The 27,026-nt window shown below is 41.1% G+C and overlaps 1 protein-coding gene across 1 annotated transcript; it reads right to left on the bottom strand.

Moving 5' to 3' along the window:
- Positions 1-1,021: 1,021 nt before the first annotated feature.
- Positions 1,022-24,688, bottom strand: LOC108682442. Its single transcript, XM_018171602.2, has 16 exons — positions 23,996-24,688; positions 23,227-23,401; positions 21,021-22,672; positions 20,652-20,781; positions 15,424-15,638; positions 14,680-14,808; positions 13,827-14,028; positions 12,700-12,841; positions 11,058-11,437; positions 10,242-10,327; positions 9,629-9,802; positions 9,251-9,388; positions 6,477-6,631; positions 4,236-4,396; positions 2,304-2,527; positions 1,022-1,159 (listed from the first exon to the last, which is right to left on the bottom strand). The coding sequence occupies exons 1-16, from the start codon at positions 24,686-24,688 to the stop codon at positions 1,022-1,024; spliced, it is 4,794 nt and encodes a 1,597-aa protein (XP_018027091.2).
- Positions 24,689-27,026: the final 2,338 nt, after the last annotated feature.

Below are 27,026 nucleotides of genomic sequence, written 5' to 3'. Positions count from 1 at the left end.
ACACCTATGTATTCCTAAAAATCAACCTAACACTCATTATACCTCCAAATTTCCTAGCTAAAGGGATCATTTTTGTACGACATCTACACGGGGACGTAGGAAGCAACATTGCTGACGAAATCAAACACGAAATCACTAGACAACCCTCTTTCCATCATATCATTTATGAAAAATGCAAAAAATATAAAATTTTAAAAAGCTAAAACGCCTGTAAATAGCATGAACATGCATCGTCTTTATTTTGGTTTAACTGTGCTCAAAAAAATGTAAATAATGTAAATAAAGAACCACAACCAATTTCTCATCACCCACCCGCTTATACCATCCAAAGCCATGACGGGTTCCCGACCCCAAATATACCCCACTCACCTACAACTACCCCAATTATGTGCAATGCGCATTTTTTTCATCTTGTACTGTGTTTTTCATTCCTCCTGCCTCTTTCTGACCGTTCTGCGCCACCTCTTGTTCTCTTCCACTCTTTCTTAGTGGCACCGCAGCAACATCGTCAGCACCACTACGGGCACTACCACACGTGTCATTAACACAAAAATATAACTCAGTACTCACTGCAGTGAGAGACAGAGAGCGCATTTTCTCGCCGACAAAAACGTGGTCACGGACAGACACGGACGGACAGACAGACAGGCAGACGGACATGACGAGCACAATAGTGCATTTTTCCATAAATGAGAAAATGCGCTAAAAAGTACCGCCATGCACAGGTTGCCCTACGCATATTGTGCTTCCGCAAGTGGCACCATTAGAAATGGCACTACCATAAATCGCAATATTAAATGCGGCACTTGCAACATGGCGCTGTCACATGAGACGCTAAAAAAGCTGGCATGTCTGCAGTTGTCCCACAGACACAAGTGGCTCACAAGGCTGTCCCGCACTACCACAAGGGGACGCTAAAAAAGCTGACATGTCTGCAGTTGTCCCATAGACACAAGTGTCTCACAAGGCTGTCCCGCGCTAGCACAAGGAGATCCCAAAAAAGCTAGCGTGTCTGCAGTTGTCACACAGACACAAGTGGCTCACAAGGCTGTCCCGCACAAGGCGCGTCCCAAAGGACCTCACCTGGCACCTGACCCCTCAGCAGGGACTCGGTCACGCTACTCGTTACGCCCACCATGCCGTTCGTCACCGCGCGAACCTGGCGAAGAATAATCCAATGAAATTCACTAATATTGTGCCTCGATATTAAACTTAATTAATGTACTATCATTATATGCAGGATAGCAAAATATAAGAATATAGAAAATATGCTAATTTCAGATCCAGTTTGGCAGCAAATTTATAATGCGGGTGCCTAGAAAGAACTTATAATGTGTTTCTTTTTCGAGGAATTTTTCCAAGCTAAAAAAATTGATTATGATAAAAAAAAATCTTCGAAAGCTCAATTCGATGATTGAACATTTACTCGCGTAATGCAGGTCTATTTTCGAAGTGGCGGTTAACTGAACACGTCTTCCAGCGTCACGAGGTAGGAACCAAACCATAAATTAAATAGAAACTCCACATAATTGAATTTTAACAGTTTTTTTTTTAAATATATGCAATAATTTTTTCTTATTTTGCTATTTACTGTAAGCAATTCCTACATATTAATTCTATTTATTTTCGACAACACAGTTAGGACAAAATTCTTCAATAGTTTTTACATTCGTTTCCATAGAAATTTCAAATATTTCATCATTTCAATCATTTTTCAAGAAAAAGCCATATCTCTCCTCCATTGAACTAAAGTAACTAGACAAGTCAGCCCAAGCACACACCAGAGAGGCACGGGAAAAGCATTTGCAAGAAAGTGAAAAAGTAGGCATTATCACAAAAATTAAATGGTTGTTCAGTGGCAGTATAAAATCATAACGGAACAAAACGTTAAGCAAGTGTTTGACTTGTTCATGAGAATAGTCCGACCCTTTCAAAGTAAAAACCCTGGTGCGAGGTGAGACACTTCTAGAAGCCAGTGGCTTTCATCACTCTATGCCACCGCACAATCTTGCAATCTACTACACCGTTGTAGTACGAATCCTTTTTTTAATTAGGGTGAACAGAAGCAAGCTGGGGGAGCGACCTTCTGATGTCTATTGAAAATTTTCTATGCACTTACTATAGTTGGCCTAAAGTCTTAAAAACCATTTGAATAAATTTATACTATAAAATAATCAACATTTTTATCATTTTAAAGAAAAAATAAAAAGAAAAACAAAATGATTTCTTCGATCCTCAATGAAGCAGGAAGAAAATTATATGTACTCGTATTTTATATTTAAATATATATGTCCGTAAAACACCTGTGTGGTTGCAGCTTCTAAGGCTGCGGCGGTAGATGTAATGATGCTGATGGTGGTTGGTGACTGCGTGGTGGTCGTTAGCTCGGCCAGACTCGTCATGAGGGCCTCGGTGGTGTTGGCTTCGCTTCCGTTGTGCGATGCTATGAGGCTCAGCGCCTTCTGTACGCTGCTGCTGTACGCCGCAGCAGCTGCTGATCCAACGTTAGCGACGCTGTTCATAATACCTGTTGTAACAATTGAAGACATCAACGAGCGCGTCAAATTGTTCTATTTTTGATGCAACAGTCTAACTGAACATGCGAGAATCAACGAAGAATACAAGTCTACTGACTCCGAAACTGTATTGACCGGATGAACGGTTGTAAACTTTGCAAAATAAATATGAATTTGTGTACTGATCTGGAATCGCAGAAAGCGAATTCAATGCGTGCCTTAAACTATAAAAATGTTAGCCTATTCACATTTTCCTTTGCGAGTAAATACTCATCGGCCAGTTTAATTATTTTTTAGACCAAGATAGTCGCATAATAATCCAAAGTTTCATCTATTTTAAAATACTCTGAATGTTTCACATTTAGTAAAAGTACAAACGCGATTCGATTTAGTGCGAGTTCTCAAATGGCAACAGCGCAAGAGAATTAAGCGTGTCTCCATATTCCTCTGCCGACAGTGCCCGAGTATAGGACCCAAAAATGAAGCCTGCAGGAATTTGTGTTTAATTCATGTGTAAGTCTAACCGTCATATAACATAAGCAACAACTGAATGGAATAAATGTGTCATTTTGCCTTAGAAACGTGATTTCCCCCATCTACGTGATTTCCCCCAGTAATTTCAATCGTTTGCCTTGTCACTGCACGTCGAGCTTGCCTAGAAGCTACGCTGGATCAAAGCTTCTTCTAACCACGGTTATGTAATGTTGTATATGTCAAGTATGTTTGCTTTTACTACACCATGTTCCCTTACATGCTTCAGGAAATTTCATTGATTACTTTTTTAAAACGGTTATTGTGGTTCATGCGCCAGTCTATATAAGTTTGATGTCATAATCTTTTTACGTTAATCGGCAATATGAACTTTAAACTCGTGCTCAATGTGTTGCCTCATTAAGATCGATCTTACTGTGGTCAAGAAATATTAATTGGTATCAATTCATATATCATTCAAAAATGATATATACCTAAAATTAAATGCCTTATTATGATAAATTGTTAAACGGCGTAAATGTTCTACTGTAAACCCCTACTAATTTAAATTGTGTCTTTGGTGAAAAGTTGATCGCTCAAATTTGACCAATTATAGCGGTTATAAGTATGTCTTTATTTAGAAATTATTTTTATACTGCCGCCAGCATCAACATGTTAACTTATGTAGAGTTTTCACAACGGCGCTCAACTAAATCGCTTTGAAGTTCATAGCCCGGATCTTGTCAATTATTTCGTTCAACCGGGTTCAGGATTTAATATGACCATAATTTCAATAAAATATAAATTACTGAATTTTATAATTACTTTTCTCATTGATAGTCTACTTGTATTTTTCTATTGTGCGTTTCTTTATTCCGAGAATAAATGCTGTCGTCAGTTCTTCCATCCTTTCCCGCCAAGAGGATAGCTTAGAATTTCCCAAACGAGAGCCGCTAATGTGCCGCTAACAATACACTATCAAAAAATGGCGCCATGATTGTTAGTGTCACTAATGTGGCGCGAACAATCACATCCAAAATTACATATGACAATTAAAACAATAATTGTAATGAAGCTTTCATTCTTAGCAGAGCTGACATTCTTCTGCTGCGCTGCTGACAATCATCAGCTTTGATGCTGACTCACTATCAATTGAACTGACCCTTGAACCAAAATAACACATTCATTAGCTACGGAGCTACGACTTGCTGCCAATAGTGCTTCACCAACATCAGAGCTGATACTCACCGGCTGCAGAGCTGACCGTGTCTTGCAGTGAAGGAGGATTTCCTTTCTCGCCTTTGGTGAAGTGCGTCAGGGAGCCAGCAACCGCAGCCATGAAGTCGACAGTGAGCATTTGACTCTCCGCTGACACTTCTTCCTTCTGCTGCGTGATGGCTGACATCGTGCTGATAGCGACATTACTTAATTACCTCCATGTTCGTTTTCAATAAAAAAGTTATAGCATACCAATACTTTTAAATCATTACTTAAAATTTGTACGAGCAATGTGGGTCTAACAGTCTCCCAGGAGGGAGAGTTCATGGGTATTTGTTCCTGATTGTCGTCTGTGGGTTTCGGCCCCTTATACAGGGTTCAATCGCGCCCCAATGTTCGGTCGTTGTGAGTGTCAAGCTCGTGGGAGACTGAGAAGTCCTTGTGGAAACAAAAATTATGATTGAACGCGACGGTGTCTAGCTTAATAATTTGGCTCCACAGGAGACTGAAGCGGTGGTTGTTTCAAACGAGAAAGTAAACCGCTGATCAAACAACTATGGAATTTGGTGAAGACCTGGCTGATGCGGACTGAGGACTCTTATGTTCGAGGCGATGAAAGAGTGGTTGTTGAAGGACATTTCCAATGCAATCCCGTAGCTTCATGCTTCATTCTAAATTCTTCAGTCTTCATTCTAAATTCTGGTTCGATAAATTGCTAGATTGCAAGCTTGTTAGTGAATTTAGCGATGTTGCATTCAAAATTTATGATTTGCCATTCATATTGGAGCCAATAGAGTAGTCAGCGGAAATACAAAAGATTTCTATATTAGCCGATTCTAGATTATCACCTTGAATCATACTAATCCATTCCATCCAATCCTTTGTCTCTTCACACATAGCACGCTACTTCGAATATCCACTAGGTTATCTGGCAAATTATTGCACTGTATTGGGAATTATTTTCGTTTTGATGGATGGCGTTAAATCCTATCCTATTTCACTGGCAGGCTGGACGAAAGCGCTTAATATCAATATTCTTCATGAAGTGAAAATAGATTTCTCGCTATTGTAAAGGTCGTTTCTATTTTTTTTTTGCAACAGTTAAAGCTGCAACAGCAGCTTTGGTTGATAGTTAATGGTAAATATTTAATGGTAAAGTCAGTGACCTAATATCACAGAGGTTTAATGTAAGTGTGTGATGAGCGGACGACCGACATGAAGTACGAAAGCTCAACACGACTTCTAACGGACCGAGATTTGCCGTAAGTGCAGAGAGACGCCGACGTTATTTAATAGTCTCGTTAAAATATAGAAGATTTACTAGCAGTCAAACAACTCACAGTGTTCATCGTTTCGAACTCCCGCGCCGTTTATGGTTGGAACTTGGACGCCGTTCAACTTAATTAAGAAGTTTAGAGCTACGCAGCGACGTGTAAGAGAAGAAGAAGTCACGTCCGCAAGAACGAAGTGACTCCAGCATTTTTCATCCTAACAATAGTTGTTTACCGTAGCCAACGATCCAATGCCATGTGCAAAAGGTCCAAGAGGAAATAAGTTTTTGAATCAGATTCGGAAAAGGCAATCAGCGACAGACATCCAGGACAAGAACGATTTGCTCAAGCCTGCCCTTGCAATATGCCACCGGTAAACAACTTGTTTAATTTCGGTGTCTTTTCCTTACAATGTAGAGGTTTTAAACCTTATTTTTGTTTAATCCTTCCTAAATGTTAACCTCCGCTGTTACTTTGACGCCATATGGACCACGACGCCACGAGCAAATAATGTTTATGGTATTAGATCGTTGAAGCTCATGCAGCGCCTGCGTTCCTGAACACGTGCCATGGAAGATAACGTTATTGTAATAAATCTAATCACATCAAATGTAATAAATCTAGTCACATCAAATGTAATAAATCTAATCACATCAAATGTAATCAATCTAGTCACATCAAATGTAATAAATCTAATCACATCAAATGTAATCAATCTAGTCACATCAAATGTAATAAATCTAATCACATCAAATGTAATAAACCTAATCACATCAAATGTAATAAATCTAATCACATCAAGAGTAACGAATCTAATCACATCAAATGTAATAAATTTAACCACATCAAATGTAATAAATCTAACCACATCAAATGTAAAAAACCTAATCACATCAAATGTAATAAATCTAATCACATCAAATGTAATAAATCTAATCACATCAAATGTAATAAATCTAATCACATCAAATGTAATAAATTTAATCACATCCAGGCCCACCTAGCACTCTGCTGCAGCGCCTCGAGGGTATTGACAGGCGCAGATGTCACCGCTAAAGTGAGCTCGTCCCGCAGACGCACGCGTTCGTTGTCAACTGATGAGCTCTGAGTCGTCGTCACGGACGCCGCGGTCATCGTCATCCCCTCCACACTCGCCTGAGAACAAAATGTAAAGATATCGCATACATATCAAATCACTGTTATAATTTCCTGTATTCTTTTAAAAAAATATTTTAATAGCTTGTATCATTCCCAAAAATTACGATATTGCATACTTAGTGCGCTTCTGAAATCATTTCCTGTTTTCTTTTAACAAAATTAATTCAATAGCTTGTATCCTTTCCGATTATTTTGCAAATAATTAAATTTTACTCTAAATTTCTTATGGAAAGGCAATATTGTCAACCATTGTCCGATTTTCTATATCAAGATTCCAACAGCTAAATGTGCCATTGTAATTCTTCCACTGAGCGCAGAATAGTCAAAATTTGAATATTTGTTACATCATTTAGTTTCACAAATAGTTACATTGATTGCGGAATAGTCAAAATTTGTATAGTTGTTCCATCATTCAGGAGCACATCGAAGAGCCTCTTATAGGCTCTTCCAAACTCGTACAGCCAAATTATATTTGCTTTTCGACATTTAAGGGATCGTTTCCTGTGCTGATTGATTTTGAATCATTCATTTAATTTAATAATAATTCTTCGCATGAACTTATAGTGCGTGGAACTGCAACACGCTTGCTGACTTGTGTCCTGAAATTAAGACACTACAAAAGTAACACCTCCATAGTGATTCTCGAGTAATCGCATACTGTAGCAACCTTGTCCACATTTAAACGAAAAACCTCACCCCATCTCTCGTTGTTAATCAAAGTTTTAATTTCCACAGTTAAAATTTCGTTTTACCGCTAGATTATTATAGATATTTTTTAATTCCTGGTTGATTGTCACTTCTAACAATCACATGATCAGAATAGTTTAAATTAATTACTGATGATCATATACGGTTTGCACTCTCGTTTTAAGGAATGTGCTTCGTAGAATAATTATCTAAAGCAATAAATAAATTTTTGAAATCGAATTAAAAAATTTGTCCAACGATTTTATGATAAGGATCTTCCACTGCCATTACATGTATGAATGCTATGCTAAATCGAATGACCTTGTTATTTTACGAAGATGTATTGTGATGTCTGTTACAATAGGTCTTCGAGGGTATGTTACATACTGAGGGCATTGAGGAAAATTTTAAAAGTCAGTTAAAATAAGACGGAAAAAATAACAAAAAACACTTTGTACAACGCCGTAGGAATTAGTTCCGACGTTGGTACGATGATTTTCGTCGTTGACGGGGCGCATGCCGTAGGCCAGATATGTCAAACGCAAACCTTAGTTCATACTCCATTCCATGAGTAAGCAATAAGCACGCTAGGGGCATAGCCATCTGGTAAGTTGAGCGCTTAAAGATATAGCGCCGAGTGTCTACAGCCACAGTTTAATTGCAGTGCACCTTCATTGCTGTGTACCTTTATTGTTGTGTAACCTAATTTCTGCGTACCTCCTATTCTAAGTATTTTCTGCACATAGTATTTTCAGTGTTATGTCGTTTATCTACCGTATCGCGTGACTTCATGCTTTTGCACCTTCAGTATCGTTTACCTTCTGTAACGCATCCCCGCTGTATTGTTTACATTCAATACTGCTGTGTTGCTATGTACCCATTTATATTCGGTAATTTATTCGCGTTAAAATTTGTTAATTAGTTGGTTATGTCGTTACTCAGCTTTCTCTGGTCTTTCTTCAATAAATTATAGTTCACCGATCATTAATTTCTCGTTGAGACGCGGTGGTAGTCGTGGGTGGAATGGTTGAGCCCAATTAGTGTCATCCTGTTTGAACTTTACAGTATTCCAGAATCATCTGCGGCTTCAATCTCTGAGGCTGAGTAAAGTTATTGCTTGCTGAGGCTGGGCGTCACTTTCAGAGCTTTTTCAAAAGTTGAATTTATAGCCTATAAATCTGCGCAATCACCGTTGCCGACGGAAGCAGACCTTAACTAAGTTTGCAGCTAAACGCGCGCTGCGCAACCAATAAAAAATGTAACGTCATTACCAAGTGACCGTTTTTTTTTAAACTCGTGTATTACGCGGCGGCGTTCATTACATATTGCAGTTTCTCTTGTGCTGTGGCCGGAATTTAATCAGTGAGGCATTGCCGTTGCGTTGCCTCCAGTGCTTATCCAATAGTTGAATTTGTGTTTCCACGGCGGCGCCCTGCCTGAACATATGTGACCACAAGGTTCCCGAGGCACAACAGGTGCATGACGCTACAAATTCGTCGCTAAGTGCAAGAAGAAGCAGTGATGAGCTTGGCATAGTGACGTGATTGTTCGTAGATATTTGAGTCCGGCTGAATGCATGGTTTAAAATCGAGAACGCAGGAGTGATGACCTAGCGAACAGGGTCAGCCAGAAGCTGATGCTGACACCGAGCAGTCATAAACCAAATAAATTAGGTTCTCAATTTAGTTTTGGCATCCGCGACGATATGCGGACTAAAGGAAAGGCACGAGACCGGACTGCTTAAGATAGTTACCGAGATGACTATGGATAATTTTTGCTGAACCACTTGTACTACACCTAGATTCTTGTCACCAACATGCTTCACGTTACATTTATGCATCTATATCCCTCATCCACAGCTGCGTCCGCTCATCACCTAGATGCAGCCTAGATTTACCTCCAACAGATCCTCACTAATCACTCTCGCACCTGAGGTGCAGTGTTGAGGCTGGAGGCGAGGGCGGCGGCGAGCTGCAGCCCCGTCTGCAGGTCGCCCGTCTTCAGAAGGTCCGTGGCGCTCTCCGCAAAAGCTGTAACGTCGGCGCCCGCCAGCACCGCGGGCCGCACCTGCCCACATTGAGGCACTCGCATTCCATTATTCATACACGTGAATTACTTTCTTCCATTCAAATAAAACATGACATATTTTTTTACACAGATTAAGGAACAAAAACAGACCAGCTGCACGAATGAATCGTGCAACTAGAACATACATACCATACATAAATGAATGCAAAAATATCTCCTGAAAAGTTCGGGTAAAATTGTTTCAGATTGACAGATATTGCTATGCTGCACATATCTCACCGTGACGGCGACGCTGGTCCTGACGAAGGCGCCGAGATCATGGGCGACGTCGACGAGGAACGTCACGGCGAAGTTTGCCGCTGCGTCGCCGGGTCCTGACACGAGTCCAACGAGCTCCGACGTCGGGGACGAGCGCAGCAACGCCGGCGCGTCCGTCCCTACCACCCGCCACACCTGCGCGTGGGAGTGTCACCCACACGGGGTTGTTCAAACCGCACGGACGAGTTCCACCGACGCGAGCTAAGCAAGAAATTTCAACTCTCGCAAGTAAGTTCAATCCACGTGGGTTAAATCATCCCACAAATGGGAATTCAATACATTAGTTAATCCCAAACGGAAGTGCGTTCTAACCACACGCATCGACCGCACCATATACACTTCAAATGCAGCCCTCGATGGAAACATGTTAAGTCGGAGACGGCGCGAGCACAGCTAGGTAACTCCCAAACAGAACTAGTTTCATTCGAGTGAACGCAGGTTAGTGAACGCACACGCAGGTTAGTGATAACCTCAGCAAGTAGCTGCAAATCGTCGAATGAAAAGTCACAAAAACGTCGCGTAAATTGAAGGACAAAACTGAAATTCAACATGCTCGGAGGTGCTTTCAACCTACCCTATAGACGAGCCCTGCTGAGGTCAACGTCTCAGGGTTGATCCAACCCGCACATGTGGCCGTGAATGCCGTCGTCATGGCCTCACCTGGTGAGTGGGAGGGGGTGAGTGATAATAAAATCGGGATGAGTCGGGGGTGAGTAGGGAAGAAATGGGATGAGTGGAAGGTGGGTGATGGCAAAACTCGGATGAGTGGGAGGTGAGTTATGGCAAACTGAGGGTGAGTGGTTAGTGAGCGGATGGTGATGAGTATTTATAAGTGGCGAAAGGTTGATGAGTGAGATGTTGGAGAAGTTTCAATTAGAGAGGAGACCAGTGGGACGTGTCTGAGTATTGACAAGCTAAGAACAAATGAGCCTCACAGGCACTAAACTCACTTGCAATTAAATGACGCCGTGGGGTAATTACCCAGTTTTCTAATAATAACAGCAGTTACCTGTGTTAATGTTCAGCAGGGAACAGCAAAATGAGGTAACTCACTGCTCCGTAATACAGATGGTATTTTATTGCTAATTGCATTATGGTGCCGGTAACATGTAGCAAGGTAACAGGTCATCGACTAACATGCAGAAAGGCTAGATACTTGTCTAATATATTCCAGGTAACAGGTAATCAAGTAACGTGTAGGAAGGTACCAGGTGATTAGGTGACATGTAGAAAGATAACAGGTAACAAGTAGGAAGGTGCCAGGTGATTATGTAACGTGTAGCAAGATAACGAGTAACATGTAGGGGAGGCATCAGGTAATCAAGTAACATGTAGGAAGGTAACAGGCAAAATATTGGCATGCTCTCAACAGACCCTGCATGGGAGTGACGGAGCAGTTGCCGCCATAAGGAGGTCGGGTGGTCGCGAACTCGAGCAGCGTGTAGGTTGGGGCGGCCCAGGGGGAGGTTCCTAGGAGGCTGATGCGGAATTGGCTGCCTGGNTATCTTAGCCTGGCAGTTGCTGATGCACCTGTTGGGGAGGAGGGGGGGTATCTTAGCCTGGCAGTTGCTGATGCACCTGTTGGGGAGGAGGGGAGGTATCTTAGCCTGGCAGTTGCTGATGCACCTGTTGGGGAGGAGGGGAGGTATCTTAGCCTGGCAGTTGCTGATGCACCTGTTGGGGAGGAGGGGAGGTATCTTAGCCTGGCAGTTGCTGATGCACCTGTTGGGGAGGAGGGGAGGTATCTTAGCCTGGCAGTTGCTGATGCACCTGGTGGGGAGGAGGGGAATTTCCTTGCGTGATCAACGATTCGTTGTATTGTTCGTTACATATTTTTCTTTTCTTTGGGTTACGGTCTTCATAGTGGGCTTGGTTACCGAGGCTGGATGGTCGGTCTTCTGGAGTTCGTCGTCCGGCTGCAGTTCTGTTGAACGGCTGCCGTCTCATGACATCGTCATGTTTAAATTCGGTTCAGATTTTGAAGTAGTTACTGCAGGACTTTTGATGTCGTCGTGGTTGTAGAAAAAGTTTAATTATTATTTTAGCTAAGTCACGGTCGAGAAAATATAGAGTAGATATCGTTATTCGCTTTCAGTGATTTTCAGAGTATTAAACCGAATATTCCGTGTCAAGCGAGGCGGGCAGTATGGGTTGCAAGTAATAATGCAGTCAGTTCGATGTGTTAGGTGTTGGTGAAAGTGAGGATGTTTTATGGGATTTTGGTTTGTATCAGTGCATGTTTGGCTATTTCAGTGTATTTTCATTCTGTATTATGAGTTTCATGGTCGATTGTTGTTACATTTTTACTAGACTTAATATGTCGTACTTCCGGCACGGATAGTTGCGGCCATTATCATGCGTTTTTGGTGGCCACTGAAGCACTTCTGTTGCTATGTGTCGATGCATTGTGTGTAGGTGCGGCCGTAGGTTGCTAGCTCAGAGTAGGATTGTGTAGTGGCGGAGCATAGGTGAGTTAGGTTTCATTCAAATTTATAGCACTTGTAGCCAATGAGGATGTGAGTGTATTTTAATAACATGGGGATTGCCTTCTAATTTTATTACTTTTCAAATGTGAGTCCAGAACTATAGTCAATAATTTCTCCCGAAGTATTTCTGCCTACGCCTTTGTTTGGGCAGAAGCGTCGTCTATTCCTACGAAAAATAAACAGTTGTACCGTCGCAAAGTCGTTAGCGCGTTCAAGTAACTGAAAGACGGCTGGAAAATTACAGGTCTGTCAGTTTGAATTTTGGGCTCGATTTCTGAAGTTGTATTCTGCACGAATGAATTATCCGGCGATCAAATTTAGTTTACTTTCAGGTTGAAGTGGTTTGAGGGATGATGATGGATGAGGATGCTGTCAGCCAGATGAACGTGGTCGTGAAGAAGGTCAAATGTATACCTCGTTGGAAGATTCGAGTTGGGCAATTTCTCGTTTAACTCTTGGTGTTCATGCATTTCTCTGCACCTGCTGATGAATCTTTTGTAGTCTCTCTAAAAACGAAGCAGACGTTGTGAAGAAATGTATACTAACCTTATAGTTATTGGCGGTGGATCCCCAGGCACGATCTGCACCCTGTGCTGGGCCACGCTCGACTTACGCGGAGTGCGTACCTCCACCTCCAGGACTATCACCGCCAGCAGGGGTGAGTAGTTCGTGTTCAGCTCCAGAGTGCCTGCAATGTTCAAAGACATTATATCATTGATAACTCGGGTGATATTTGAAAAAAAAATATAACTCAGTACTCACTGCAGTGATTGACAGAGAGCGCATTTTCTCGTCGACGAAAACCTAAGGTCACGGACGGACGGACAGACGGACATGGCGAGTACAATAGTGCATTTTTTCCATATATGAGAAAATGCGCTAAAAAGCACGTCGGCAAAATTATATCACCGGAGTAGTTATATTTTGGAAGAAACTTTTATGATCTTTAATCATTAAGTATCATTTGAAATAGATCGTATAGTAAGTTGAAATATCGCTCTAAGAACTATTTGTGATGTAAGTTTGAACGAATGGTTAGTTCAGGTTGACTGATGAATAGAACTTAATGTCCTTGAGCCATAGACCAAATATATCACTGGAAATCATTGAAAGCTGTGATCTGGTTCACAGAATCTTGGCTGTTTTTTATTAGCTTTTCAAGCAACATTATTCGTTCTGTATAATGTGTTCAGATATTAATGGCCAACAAAATTGGAGGCCCCTAGCTTGCAAAGTCATAGGGACATAAGGCTCTCAAAGAACCCTTCGAATTTTAGAATCCCTGTATATTTTTAAACAGAAACCTAATTTAAATGCAACCTTCAGCTCCTATCCCCTTGAAATTGTAAATAGATAGGCATTCCACCTCACGTGTATTTGTTTTTTCTTCCGTCAATTTAGGATTTTATCTTCAATGTGAATTCTAGTTTTCTAATTGATTCTACTTGTCTTATAGGTATTACTATTGAACTGACGATGGAGCTGGACTCCAAAACGTTTCCATTCTTAAGAAATGGTGAATTTTTTGGCTGTCTTCTTTGCTTTGAAATTCTTGATAAACCAACCTCTGGTATTGGGTTGATAACCAACCTCTCTTTGCAAATTCTTGATAAACCAGCCTCTGGTATTGGGTTGATAACCAGCCTCTCTTTGCAAATTCTTGATAAACCAACCTCTGGTATTGGGAACGTTCAGACGACCTGGTCCCGTCCCGAAACAGCCGCCCTTGTCCGTCATGACGGTGATGTTCATGAGTGTTGTTGGTATCTCGATGATGGGTGCAACGCTAGGGTCCGGTCGAGGTTCACCTTCACGGTAGCAAGACCACACGAACCTCCACTGACTCTTAGACGCTTCACTTGAGTCGTCTGGATCCTGGAATGTTTTTATTGCCATAAAATCGTGTACCTCTTGCATTATGTTCCTGATATTCAAATATTAGAACCAGATTAGTTGTTTCCTTTTTATTTTGATGGTTTTTTGCAAGCGATTTATTTCGATGTTTTTTTTTGCAAGATTACTCATTAAATTATTTGCAAACCATTTCGAGTTTTTTTCCCCCATCGTTATGATAATGAATGACACTAAATTGTGTTCGTATACATATAATATGGTATATATGAACTTTATACGTTCATTGTTAATGGGAGCGTAATTTCAGTTTTGGAAATTATTTTTCTTATTTTTTTCGAGAACTGAAAAATACAATAATATTCTGACCGCCCAATTTCATATTTGAAGTTATATAATGTTGTGACTATTTCTTCGTGCTGTAGCAGATTGAAATTACATTATCACTGCAATGGCTTCAACGCACCAAACGCATTTCAGCTTGACATATGAGGTAGGCTTACAAATTGTTTTGGTAGATACGCATATGAGGTAGATTTCATACGCATATGAGGTATGAGGTAGATTTCATTCGCATATGAGGTAGATTTCATACGCATATGAGGTATGAGGTAGATTTCATACGCATATGAGGTAGATTTCATGGTAAAATAACAGCAAGTGTCACGTTTGTACCGTAGACTGAGAGACGATGTCGACCGTGTAAGGTTTACTGTAGCCCACAACACGCTGGGAGCCGCTTCTGAAGCTCAGTAGAAGCGGTCGAGACTTAACGTAGATGTAAGACGAAGTAGTGCGGTAGATCTGAGGAAACGAAATGTTGAAAAATTAATTCTGAATCTCATAGAAAATTTTGTTTCTCTGCTTGAAATTTAGTTCATATATATAACATTTTTCCGTTGGACGCGTTTGAAAATGTTTTTCATTGACAAAATATAATAACAAATCTCTTTGAGAAGCAGATTTTAAATTTTTATATTTATATATAAGCAATATTATTGATATAGAGTAGGCTACCGATAGAGACCACTGATGACAAATACCCGCCTAAATTAAATTGATACCTTAGTGAAAGCTTCGGACTTGACAACTAATTTTCAGTGCGAATGATATGAAGATAAGGTATTGGCATAATTATATAGGTTTAGTTGAGTCCTAGAGTGTGGAGTAAGAGTGGAACGCTACGTAGCCTATCATATTTTATTTTATTTACATCACCAATAAACGTGGTAACACAGATATCAATTCAATTAGCCAAACAGGAGGTGATATCATATTTTCTTGATATAACACAATATCAAAGTTGCATATCAATAGACGTAGTAACTAAATTGAAATTGAAGATTATGATGATTGCCTCCTATTACAAGTTAACAAAAGCGACAAACCTGAGTTATTTATCAGAAAATGGCACTTCACCTCGGGCATGTCGATCATTGTAACGGTGAGTGAAACATTATAGATTATGTCGGTGGCGAGAGAGAAGGCCGGGAACACCACGCTGCGGAGAAATACGCTTGGATCGTTGCTAAGCGAAGCATTGAGTTGGTAGTTGATGTATGTGTCGACGAGAGCGTCTCGCAGGCCAATCCGGGACAGCGACCATGTGTAGTTAGCACGAGAAGAGTACTGGCCTGCGAATAGAAAAAGCATTTTCATTGTAAAGACAGAAACCTAATGAAGTCTTTCCGAAACTGTAAATGGACGGAAGATGCAAATCAATTAAATAAACGATGCGACGGCACTAAAAAAATCACTATCAGAATCAGAAGGAATAAACTGAGTGGTGCTTCCGTGGCATCATTATTTGGTCTATTTTTAAATTATCTACAGACCATTAGACGGTCACTGTATTTCCGCATATCCCTCTTGATTTAGTTCCAGTAACGGTCTATAATCAACGCTGACACCGCTATTATCTTACAAATTCTACACATTGTTTTCTTTAAAATGTTGCTTTTGATACGTGAATTTTAGCTCTATTGTATTACATTCTGCCTATTGAAGTTGGTATTACCAATCTTTATGAACATTGCGCGAAGTTCATTTACACAACGGTTGGATGATTTGGTCTTATAGGAAATTTAATTGGCAAGATGTGGCTTTTAAATAATGTTGAAGATATCGCGTTCTGCTAGAGATTTTTTAACGGCTGAAGTTTGTGTGCTGCTTGTGACACGAGTCAATTATTATCTTACGATTTAACATGCGTTAGATAGTGGTTGACCTCCAATTTATCCGTTTTTATGTTTCCACTTTTATAATGAGCAACATATAATGTTGTTTCCTTAAGATTTTGCACGCACTAGATGTCGATGTTACAGGGCTTATATAATGTCGCCTAAAGATGTTCAGTGCCATGGGGTTGTAGCGTTCTATCATTGCAGGGGCAACACTGCTGCTGATTTTGGTAATTACATCCCAGTCAAAATTTAGAGTCAGCTCTCGGTCGCCTTTCGGTTTCCACTCTCGCCTTAGAGATGAATCAAGCACGAAATGACAGCCGCCTGTATTCAGCCTCTAAATAGGAGCTACTTTGGGTAGTTTCATGGTAAATATCAGGATCAATGATCAGGGGCAGGGTGGCCCAGTGGTTATAATTCAGAGTACCAAGATTGGAGCAGAGAGGTGCGGGTTCGAACCCAGCTCTGTGCGCCAGTTTCTGGTCAGTGTCGGCGAGGAGGCCGGCGCGGTTAAGCACAGCAGAAGTATAGCAGTGAGTTGCGAGTTCGAGACCGCAAAATGCTATGAATGTTCTGCGATGTTAAGAATCGGTGACAGGCCTACGGCGTAATAAGAGCTGAAACCGTTATTATTATTATTTATTTATTAATGACACACGAAATCAGCGGCTGGTCAGGCTGCCATTTGCTTATCCTGCTCAGTAGCTGGCATGAGTTCTTAGCGTGAGCGTGACAATTAGTCTCTGCCTCAGTCCTGACGCTGCATGTTCATTGTGCATGGGTACGCATTTATCAACACGCGAGTGTTTCAACACTTCTGCATTGCGTGTACGTCAACGTGCTTGCGTGGCGTTATCTTCAACACGCTTGCATCGAGTGGGTGTTGCTCATGCGAGAGTTGCGTGAGATTCAACATGCGAGCAATTAATGGGTGTCTGTTAATGCGCGTGTTTTGCGTGCACACAGAAAAATACGTGGGCACTGCGTTATCTTCAACACGCTTGCGTTACTTTTATGTCAATAGGGTTGTTACTATTATCCGTCAACATTTAACGCGAACATTGTTTTTCTGTTAACACGCTTGCGATTATCGAATATGTGCAGCAACACGCGTGCATTGTGTTATCTTGAACACGCTTGTGTTACATTTATATCTACATGTGTGCGTCGCGTTCTAGCAACACGCGAGTTTTGTATTTTAGGCAACACGCGCAAATTACTTGTGCACAAATGTGTTCAAAACTCACGCATTCGAGGCAAGACTGCTAAACAACCCCATAATGCTCCCCATTCAAAGGTGGGGTTATGCCCACTACCCCCACCACCCTCGACGCTCAGTAGTTTGGTGCATTTCGTCTCGTGCGGGTGATAAGTGAGACATGCTTCTCGTTCCAATCGTGTAACCTTGGTGTGAATTGCGATGTGAGCGAAAAGAAAATAATTGAGTTTCTAAAGGCTGAACATGTTAATTTAGGAATGTTTAGAAACACAACTTCATAAGTGTTAAATGTCCAATGCCTTCTGAAGTAAAGTTCTTTGGCAGTTGGAATACCCTTCATGACGACATTCAAGAACACATCATTGAGCTTCAAGAATCTTGCTTACATTTTTTTGCTGAAATTTTTATTTTGGGGTATATGTTGACATGAGCGTGTTTTTTCAGCTACTCGTGCTCATATACTAGAGGTTTCTGATTGATCAAACAAGACATCAGGATTGTTTTGGGGATTGTGGAACCGAAAGCTTAGATTCGTCAACAGTTGAATTACGTGCTCAAGTTATGTAGCGGCGCCTGGCAGTCTTACCAACCGGTCGGCGAACAACTTGCTGCTGAACACGTTGTTTCAACAGGGTTACAAAGCGTATTCGGAAGCATTCCGCTTCGGAAGGTGTACGTTTCCGTTATTTTGAACTTTATTCGAAGTGAAATTGAAGTATTATTTTGAATTGGATTAAAATTTAGCCTTGTCTTAAAATTGGGTCTTGTATATACACTAGGCTGTTGCTTGTGAATGTTGTAGGAGAACTTTGGGTTTGAAGACTGATTACTGCGCGAAAATGCTTGGTACTGGTGTATATGTGATGGAATGTTTGGTTCTTATTGCAAGTGGGAGAAGTTTTTACTGGTGAATTGGAAGAAAATTTCTTGACTTGTTGAATGCAAGATAATGTTTGGTACTGATGAATGTCAGAAAAATGGTACTGGTGAATATGAGACTAGTGAGAGAATATTTGATACTGGTCAATGTGAAAAGTAGTTTTGGGCGTATGCATTTTGAGAATATTAGATACACAGGATTGGGAAGAATTGCATTACCGAGAACAATTCACTATATTTTAGGTAGTTCATACCTGGAATCACAGGTATTAGCTACTATATAGTAGATTGAATCTGCGCTGTGATTATATGGGTAGAATTGAGCCCTGTAGATACAATAGGCTGTTTGCAAATATTTTGGAATAATTTCGAGGACTGATTTCAAGCGATTATCGCGGGAGAATGCTCAACAGTATATGTGAATATACTGTTATATGAGGGATATATAACAGTTTATATACGCCAGTATGGTGCTGGCGAATATGAGGGAAGGTTTAATACTGGTTAAGGTGAATGTTTTGCTCTGCCGTATGTGTAAAATGTTTAGTACCGCAATTGGTAGGAGTGTTTCATACGGATGAATGGTAAAATGTTTCGTACATGGATAATGTGAGATAATATTGAGCGGTGTTGAATATCTTTATATAGCGGTTTCAGGGTTTATTAGGCCGTAGGCCTGTCGCCAATTCTTAACATTGCAGAACCTCCACAGCTTGTTGCGGGCTTTAACTCGCAACTCACTGCTTCTATTTTTTCTTTGTTTAACCGCCTGGCCTCCTTGCCGATTCTGACCAGAAACTGGCGCACAGAGCTGGGATCGAACCCGCGCCTCTCTGCGCCAATCTCGGTACTCTGAACTTTAACCATTGGGCCACCCTGCCCAGTAATGTTGGACCATTGGACCACCCATTGGAGAATGTTTTTTGTGGAGTGCTTGTGAATGTCGGAGAATGTTTGGTTTTGAGCAATGTGTGAGAATGTTGAGTGCTGGTGAATATTGTAGATTATGTTGTTTGGACAATTGGAAGACTCTTGCATTCTGGTTAATATTAGAGAAAGTTGTGGGTAATGTGGAGAGTCGGGTTAAATGTTGTATTAACTGAGATTATTCCCGGTTCAAACTAGTGTTTACTTGCCATTTGCTTCATTAATTGTGCCTCGGTGAAACATGTCTAGTCTGCTCATATATATAGCGTACAGCGATTCAAATGCCCCTCCCTTCCCCCAGCATAAGGGGGTAAGTGAGGGGGCATTTTTTAACGCACTTTTCAGATTCGGCCATGTCTGTCCCGAACGTATCAGGTACCAAATTAATAAGCGCACCCCGCACTCGCCCCACGGTTGTCAGGGAATAGACCGGTTTCTAATCAGGCGATAATTTCCCTCGTACCTAAAACGGACATTGAGCCGCTAATTTACGCGCTAGGCGATCTTGGGGCGTCCTTGTACCAGCGGCTGATAAAAATCAAATTTTTGATACGGATGGGCTCGATGGGCCTGATGCGCATACAACGGCAAGATGTTGTTGCTACATGATATTTAAAGCGAAGAGCTTCATGTGGTTGCCTCAGTGTTTTAAATGGCTATATAATAAGATCATAGAACGTCACGTGGGCCAAATGTGTTTATCCAGGATTTCGAAGAAAAGACTGGATGACCCAGGAGGTGACTATGATAAGAAGTTAACACTGAATAGTCATAAGACAGATTGATGTAGGGCCAAATGGTGTTATGCGGGCTATGTGTTGTAGCTAAATGGTGATAGGTGGGCTTGTTGTAGCTAAATGTGCTTGGAGGGCAAGATGTTGTGGCTTAATGCTGTAAGGAGGGCTAGATGCTGTGGCTAAATGCTGTTAGGAGGGATTGATGCTGTCGTAAAATGTGCTAGGAGGGCTATATGCAGCGACTAAATGATATTAGGAGGGCTAAATGTTGTCGCTAGATGGTGTTAGGAGGGCTAGACGTTGTGACCAAATGGAGTGAAGAGGGCTAAATTTTGTCGATAAATGGTGTTAAGAGGGTAAGATGTTGTTAAGTGGCATTGGGAGGGCAAAATGATGTCGCTAAATGGTGCTTGGAGTGCCAAATGTTGTCGCTGATTGGTTTCAGGACACCTAGAAGTGGTTTGTTGCTTGCCTCTGGAGGTTGAATGTCTGAATTATGCACTCCATCTTGGTCCAGCACCCGATCATTATTGAGCATTATAGTTATGAGCCTAGTAGACTCATTTATTCATCCTGTCACATTGCGACCTCGTGAGGCAGGTGTAATAGGGTTCAATATGAAGACACTTCATCGTTTGAGAATTCAGGATACCTTTAAGATTAAACAATACCTCCAAAGACATATTAATACCGTAAACGTACAGTTGAGGGTAACGCTGGCCTCCACGACGACCTGCTGACCGACGCTTGTGACCAGAGGATCCTCGACGTCCCTGCCTCTCCCGAACAGCCACACGGTCGGGTACTTGCACTCGGCCCGAGTGATGGCTACCTAAAGATTGGGCGTTTGGTGTGTTACGGTTCGTGTCACGAATGGTTATTTCATTATTGTATTATGCAATTATTGGACAGTAACAACTTTGATTTACTGACAGATACACTATGAGGCTAACCCTGTACACAGTAGGAATATATTACACCGTTATTTTTATTTTGAGAAGCCAAGTTAAACCAAAATTCAGATAAGAATTGATTGCATATAACAGAGTTTATATTGTTTGGTTGGCTCACCTGAGAGGCAGCGAATGAGCGCGACACCCAGTTAAAAAGTGAGGCTCTGACCGTATACGACCCTTCCTTGTCATAGTACTCAGTGAAGTTGACGTAATTTGACAACGCTTGCTCGAAAAAGTCATAATTGAGGTCGACGAAGTTTTGAGACCTGAAGATTAGGGGGCAAACTGAGGCGCCATAAAGTTGAGTCGAGTTCTGAAGATTTATCAGTACGCAGGTGGTCGGCGTTGGGTTTCTCAAAACTAAGCTGAAAGTGACGTTGCTCTGTGCTTTCTGCGGACCATTGTTTGTAAACTGCGTTAATGACGCCGGTGTCAACATCTCCACAACTAGACGGTCGGATGCGTTTACCACCCCGTTGGACACTGTGCACGTCACTGTTACGTTGCCAGGCTCGTAGTATTTCTGCATGACCTGCGCTTCGGTTGTGGTTACAAACTCTTTGTTGCCACCCACGTCGAAAATCCACACGTAATTCAAGTTTGTACCTCGGGTGATGTTTGCTGAAATGACCAGCTTTCTGTCCAGGTTATACTTGTTACTTCTCTCGCCAGTGCCTGAGAATATTCTTCCTGAGTACAGATCGATGCTGTAGTGACTGAAAGATACGCCCTCGAGAGGCTCAATAACGTAAATTATTGCATCAGCAGTAGCGGAAGAAAGTGCGTTGACGGCGGAACCTCTGATCAAGAATGTTCCAGTCGTGTTGTATACCCCTGTGAAATTTTTACGAAACTCCGCGCCACCGTATTTCAGGTCCAAGGTTCCATCGCCATAGCTCACCACAAATGAAATATTTGAACCTGAAGCTACTTCTAGGTTGACGGTGAAAGAGTCTCCTATTTGGGTGATGTTCTTTGATAGTTTCATCGTGATACCCGTAATGCTCTCAACCATCGTGAGGGTGGTGAAGGTAGAAATATTGGACACTTCATTTTGGCAAATCACTCGCGTGATGTAATCTCTTGTCTGCAGTGAAGAGAGGTTAAATAGTACCTGCCTAGTAGAATTGGGCGAGATCAATGGGAAGTATTTCTGAGGAGTTACATTACCGGCCACGTTGAAGGTGCATGTAACTCCTATGAAAAGTATGGGTGAACTCAACGTAATGACGTAGTTACCGGCTGGTAGGGCAACCATTGCGGGGGTATCTATAATTAAATTCTGCAGGTCGTTCCTGACGGTCAATACGCTATTGCAGGAAACGTTAACGCTGCTGACGTTGTTGAAAATGTAAGCTCTGACGCTATAGTTGCCTGGGTTAGCATATTTGTGAGTCATTGTGTTAAATGGCGGCGTTGAAAACGTGTTCACTGCACCGTCGCCATAGTCAATAGTGATGGTAGCGTTTGCACGTGAAGTTAAATTGAGTTGAAGTCTAACTTCCTCATTCACCAGCAATTTGGTTTTCACTGCTGTGATTTGACCTCCGCCGATTGCTTCTTGCGTGGTGATGTTCTCTATCAGAGTCACGTCACTTACTGCATTCATTAGAATAAAGGTTATTTTCGCAGACACCATCGTAATGTTGTATCTGTGCGTGAAGACGAAAGACTGTTGCTGGTTTGAGTTGTTGATGCCAAGGTTGAATGTTTGCCCATCACCCATGTCTCTGATCAACGTCAGATTGTGGTTTGCATACCTGTAGCCTGTCATGTTGGGAGGAATCAGAGATTTGAAAACATTGCTAAGGACAACATATCTTACTTGTCCACACATATGAAAAGTCGAAAGATTCATAAGATTTAAAAATATCTCTAAAAATACTGCTCATGTGTCGACTATCTATCAGATAACGGAGGAAAGTTTAGCATTAACCATTGAAACGAAATTTGACTTATTGTCATTGTTGTCCGAAAGAAGTATCAAACACCCGAGACGAAACTACCTTTTTTCTGCTAAAAATTTCATGCCTCTAATGATTGTATCTGAGGAACTTTTTCTGTAATAATTAATCCATAATTACTATATAAAAAGTGTCTCAGACCACAAATTTGCAGCAAAGGATTCAAGCGCATCGTACGAAGTACCCTCGACGCGAAAATATAATTTGAATTTGTGAATCATGATTACACGAACTGTTTTCCACCATCAAATTTAGGTTGAAAAACAACAAATAAATGAATATACTGATTAGGGTTAACTTAAACAGCACGAAAATGTAATAAATAATTAAAAATGGAATATTTCTCGGAAAACTCACCAGTGAAAGTAAGGGTAGCGTTGACAATGCCTGGAGGCACGACAACCATAGAGGGCGTGACGGTGAGCTGCACGTCACTGAGAGGCCTGACGAGCGTAACTACCAGCGAACTGGAGGAAATAGGGCCGCCACTGGCCTTCCAGCACCAAGCCTCCACCGTTGCCTCACCTTCCCGCTGAATATAAGAATTTCACACGAGAAATAATTTCAAGCGCGTCATTGCACGTAGAAATATGGTGGATTGGTAATGATGAAAAATAATTTTAGGATCATGATCCAGTGAAATTGTTCATCGATGTGGAATCATTATGAAAAATAAATGCTCTTTTAAATTTCAAAAATTATCCAATTATTAAGATTGAATTGCTACAGGTTTTCCAACAGCAATTAAATTTAGGTAGTTAACATGCATATCATTAAAATTTTGAAAAAATGACAAATAAGGAGCGAGGACACTATTATTGGTTCTTATTCCTGAAACACTGGAATTTGACTAAATCTTCCGAACGCATAATAGGCTTATCATTCAAGTTAACTCCTGAAAAGTCACTTTGAATAAAAACTCGCTTCTCTTGCCATTGTGACAGTCAATCATTTTAGCAGTAAATCTCCACCAATAATACTAGTTAGTCTATCATTTCTGTCGAGCCGAAACTACACCGTAATTCCGATCTGCGACGCCAATCAAAACATTCCACTGAACATCAAGTGTGAAGTCGAACTCTTTGCAATTAGCACGAAGTTCATGAATAACTAAAATGAAGCTCACCTCCAAGGCGTAGGTATGATGTAGGGATTGATTCGAGGCAATAAGGTCCACATTAACGTTGGGGCTGTTGTCCCCGAATGTTACATTGCACTGCGTGGTTTGATTGGTTTCTGAGAAATTTGACGCGATTTGGAACGAGCAAGATTGGTTGGTGGGCAAGATTGAAGATTGAGAGGATATTGTGACCAAATTTAAGGGTGTAACTCTATCAGTAGTCAAAGAGTCTTGCGTTGAAGGGACAGGCTCCAAACGAGTGGTGGTGGGTAGCTTAGTCGAAGAGGAATGTAAAGTCGACGCGATTTGAGAAGTTGGTTCCTCAGTGGTTGATGCCTCACTCGATCCCTTCCTGATGGATGCAGTAGAAGTTGGGCTTACGGACGAGGAAGGATAAGGGGAAGAGGTTGTGGTTGTGGTGGAAGTGGAGAACGAGTTATAAACATTCTGTTGAGGGACAGTGACCTGATTTTCTATCTCGTAATAATTTTTAGCTGTTGTAGCCCGAGTTGCAGCCAGTTCAGTTATGGCTGCCGTGGGAGGGTCTAACTTCTTGGTGGTTGTTGTAGTTCGAGGAGTTGTGGCCGCAGTTGTATTGGCGACGCCTGTCGTGTTTGTGTTGGTAGGTGTTGGTATCGTCTCATTAGCAGCACTTGTTGTTATTGCAACATTTGTTGGCTCAGAAACATTAAAGTGCATTGTGCTTATTGTCGCATTAAATGTTGTGTTGGTGTAATTACTTTCATGAGATTTCTGCGTTGTGCGAACAGTTACGTCAGAGGAGGTTGATGATGAATTTGTTACAGGTGATGTTTCTGTTGAGGTAACCATTGTAGCATTCGTAGTTGAAACATCTTTTGTATTCGTTTCAACCGCTGTTGTAGCCGAAGTGCCGGTTGTGAAATCATTCATTGTTGAAACGTTTCTTTGGGTCGCTGCTTCTGTAATAGGCTCGGTGATAGTTCCCTTAGTTATTGTTCGAGCATCTGTCGTTGAAGTAGCAGTTGATATCTCAACTGAAGGCTTAGCATTTGTTGTGGAAACAATGGTGGTTTCAGCAACTGTTGGTGTTAAAGCAGTTGCAGTTGTAGAAACATTGACCGAAGTATTAATTGTTGCGGTTGATTCATCAACAGTTGTCGGAGAATCAGTTTGTGGAACAGCGTTTGTCGTGTTGGCATCAGTTGAGTTATCATTAAATAGAATAGCTGTTGTTAAAACAGTAGTCGTTGGAATGGATGCCGCTATTGTTGTATCATCAGTGGTTGGAGCAGCGTCAGAGGAATTGCTTGCTATTGACGTCGTCTGGGATGTTCCAGAAGACATGCGACTGGTCAACACCAGAGCCAGCCACGCCGTCACAAGCCATACGTGTCCTGCAACGACACCATCAATTCCATGAATAACATGTATGTTGAAATTACATTGAATAAAACAGCTAAATATCACCAATTACTCGTACGTTAAGGCAGTCACGCTCGGTAAAAATCGGTAGCATCAAGTTACAACCAATTAGTAACATCAAGACTTTCCTCGAACGCTACCGCTGCCGGAAGTTATTTTAGAAGCTTTATAGTCTAATCTGAAGGTTTTTTATTCAAGTACCAAATGCCTGAATCACTCAGTAATTGAAACTAAGTTATCTCTCCGGTGGTCACCAGTTATATATATTGGCATGGTTCACCTCATTCCTATGTTTGCATGCCTTTGGTGACAAATTTATTTCGTGGTATTTGCTTCCTCGGTTTTTTCTTATATTGAACTTTACCTTAAATTGAATTATACCTTAGGGCGGACCTAAGTAACTCCCGCATTCAGATTATCTTGGATAGTGATGACTGCTTCTTACTATTTTTCCCATATACAGCATGCAGCATGAATAACTCAATTAAAACAAAACTGGGTCTTTTTGTGAGTATTCATATGTTACTGGTTTCGTGTTTTTCATTAATGCTTGATAATTAAACGATGCCAACATTAAATTTTTTAACTGCATCCAGTTTTACTGGAAGAAATTAAGCAATTTTACGTTAATGCAAGTCACATTATTGTGCTAGATGTGGGTTTTCTGCATCAGTACTGTTTTTTTCCTCTCTCAAGTATCACGTATATGCCTTGTAAACATACAAGCAACGTCATACTAGTATTCTTGTGGCATAATTAGTAAATAATTTATATCTATTTATTTTTCAATAGGTGCAGACATAAATATGAAAATTTAACGCCAAGTGAGAATAAAATCCGCTCCAATAGCTGACAATGAAATATCAAATATTCACACCCAGAATTTCCAGAATTTCATCTTGAGGCCCTACAAGTCACTCCTGCGTCGCTTTAATATGCTGCGGCGCATAAGGCCGATAAACTCTACAAGTAAATAATTAAATGAAAGTGAACTGTTTCAAGCTAGCAGATTTAGAGTAATGGCTAATGATTAGGAATATCCAAAACTGACAAACACCTTAGAATAACATAATATTATATTGTTGGGTATTGGTGAATTTAGTATTGGGTTGAGAATTGGATGAGGTAGGAAAATTATCAATTACTGTAAAACGTGGCAGTGCGTTAAGTAAAGGAGTCGATTTAGGTGAAACTTGTGAACCGGAAGATGCGCGGCATATTCAGCATTTAAGTACTAATATCGAGTTAGGCTATGCGTCGAATTTATATCTGTATTTTTGACGGCGCTATTGAATTTATGATCAAGACTCCAACTATCAACACTGGAGTAACGTTTCTCAATCATCATGTTGTCTCTGAGATACATTTCTGGTAAATTATAGTGCCATTTCTGAGTTTCATTACCTAAAGGTGGTATTTATCTAACTCTACGCGTTCTTGCTACTCACTATGCTAGAGCAAGTGTTCTATCTACTCACCGTGCTAGTCCAGGTGCTTTTCAAACTCACTATGCTAGAGCAAGTGTTCTATCTACTCACCGTGCTAGTCCAGGTGCTTTTCAAACTCACTATCCTAGAGCAAGTGTTCTATCTACTCACCGTGCTAGCACAGGTGCTTTTCAAACTCACTATAC

The sequence above is a fragment of the Hyalella azteca genome, unplaced genomic scaffold (assembly GCF_000764305.2).
Source record: "Hyalella azteca isolate HAZT.00-mixed unplaced genomic scaffold, Hazt_2.0.2 contig5407, whole genome shotgun sequence".
Lineage (NCBI taxonomy): Eukaryota > Metazoa > Arthropoda > Malacostraca > Amphipoda > Hyalellidae > Hyalella > Hyalella azteca.
The sequence above is the reverse complement of the archived record's forward strand: the minus strand, read 5'-3'. Positions and strand labels throughout refer to the sequence as shown.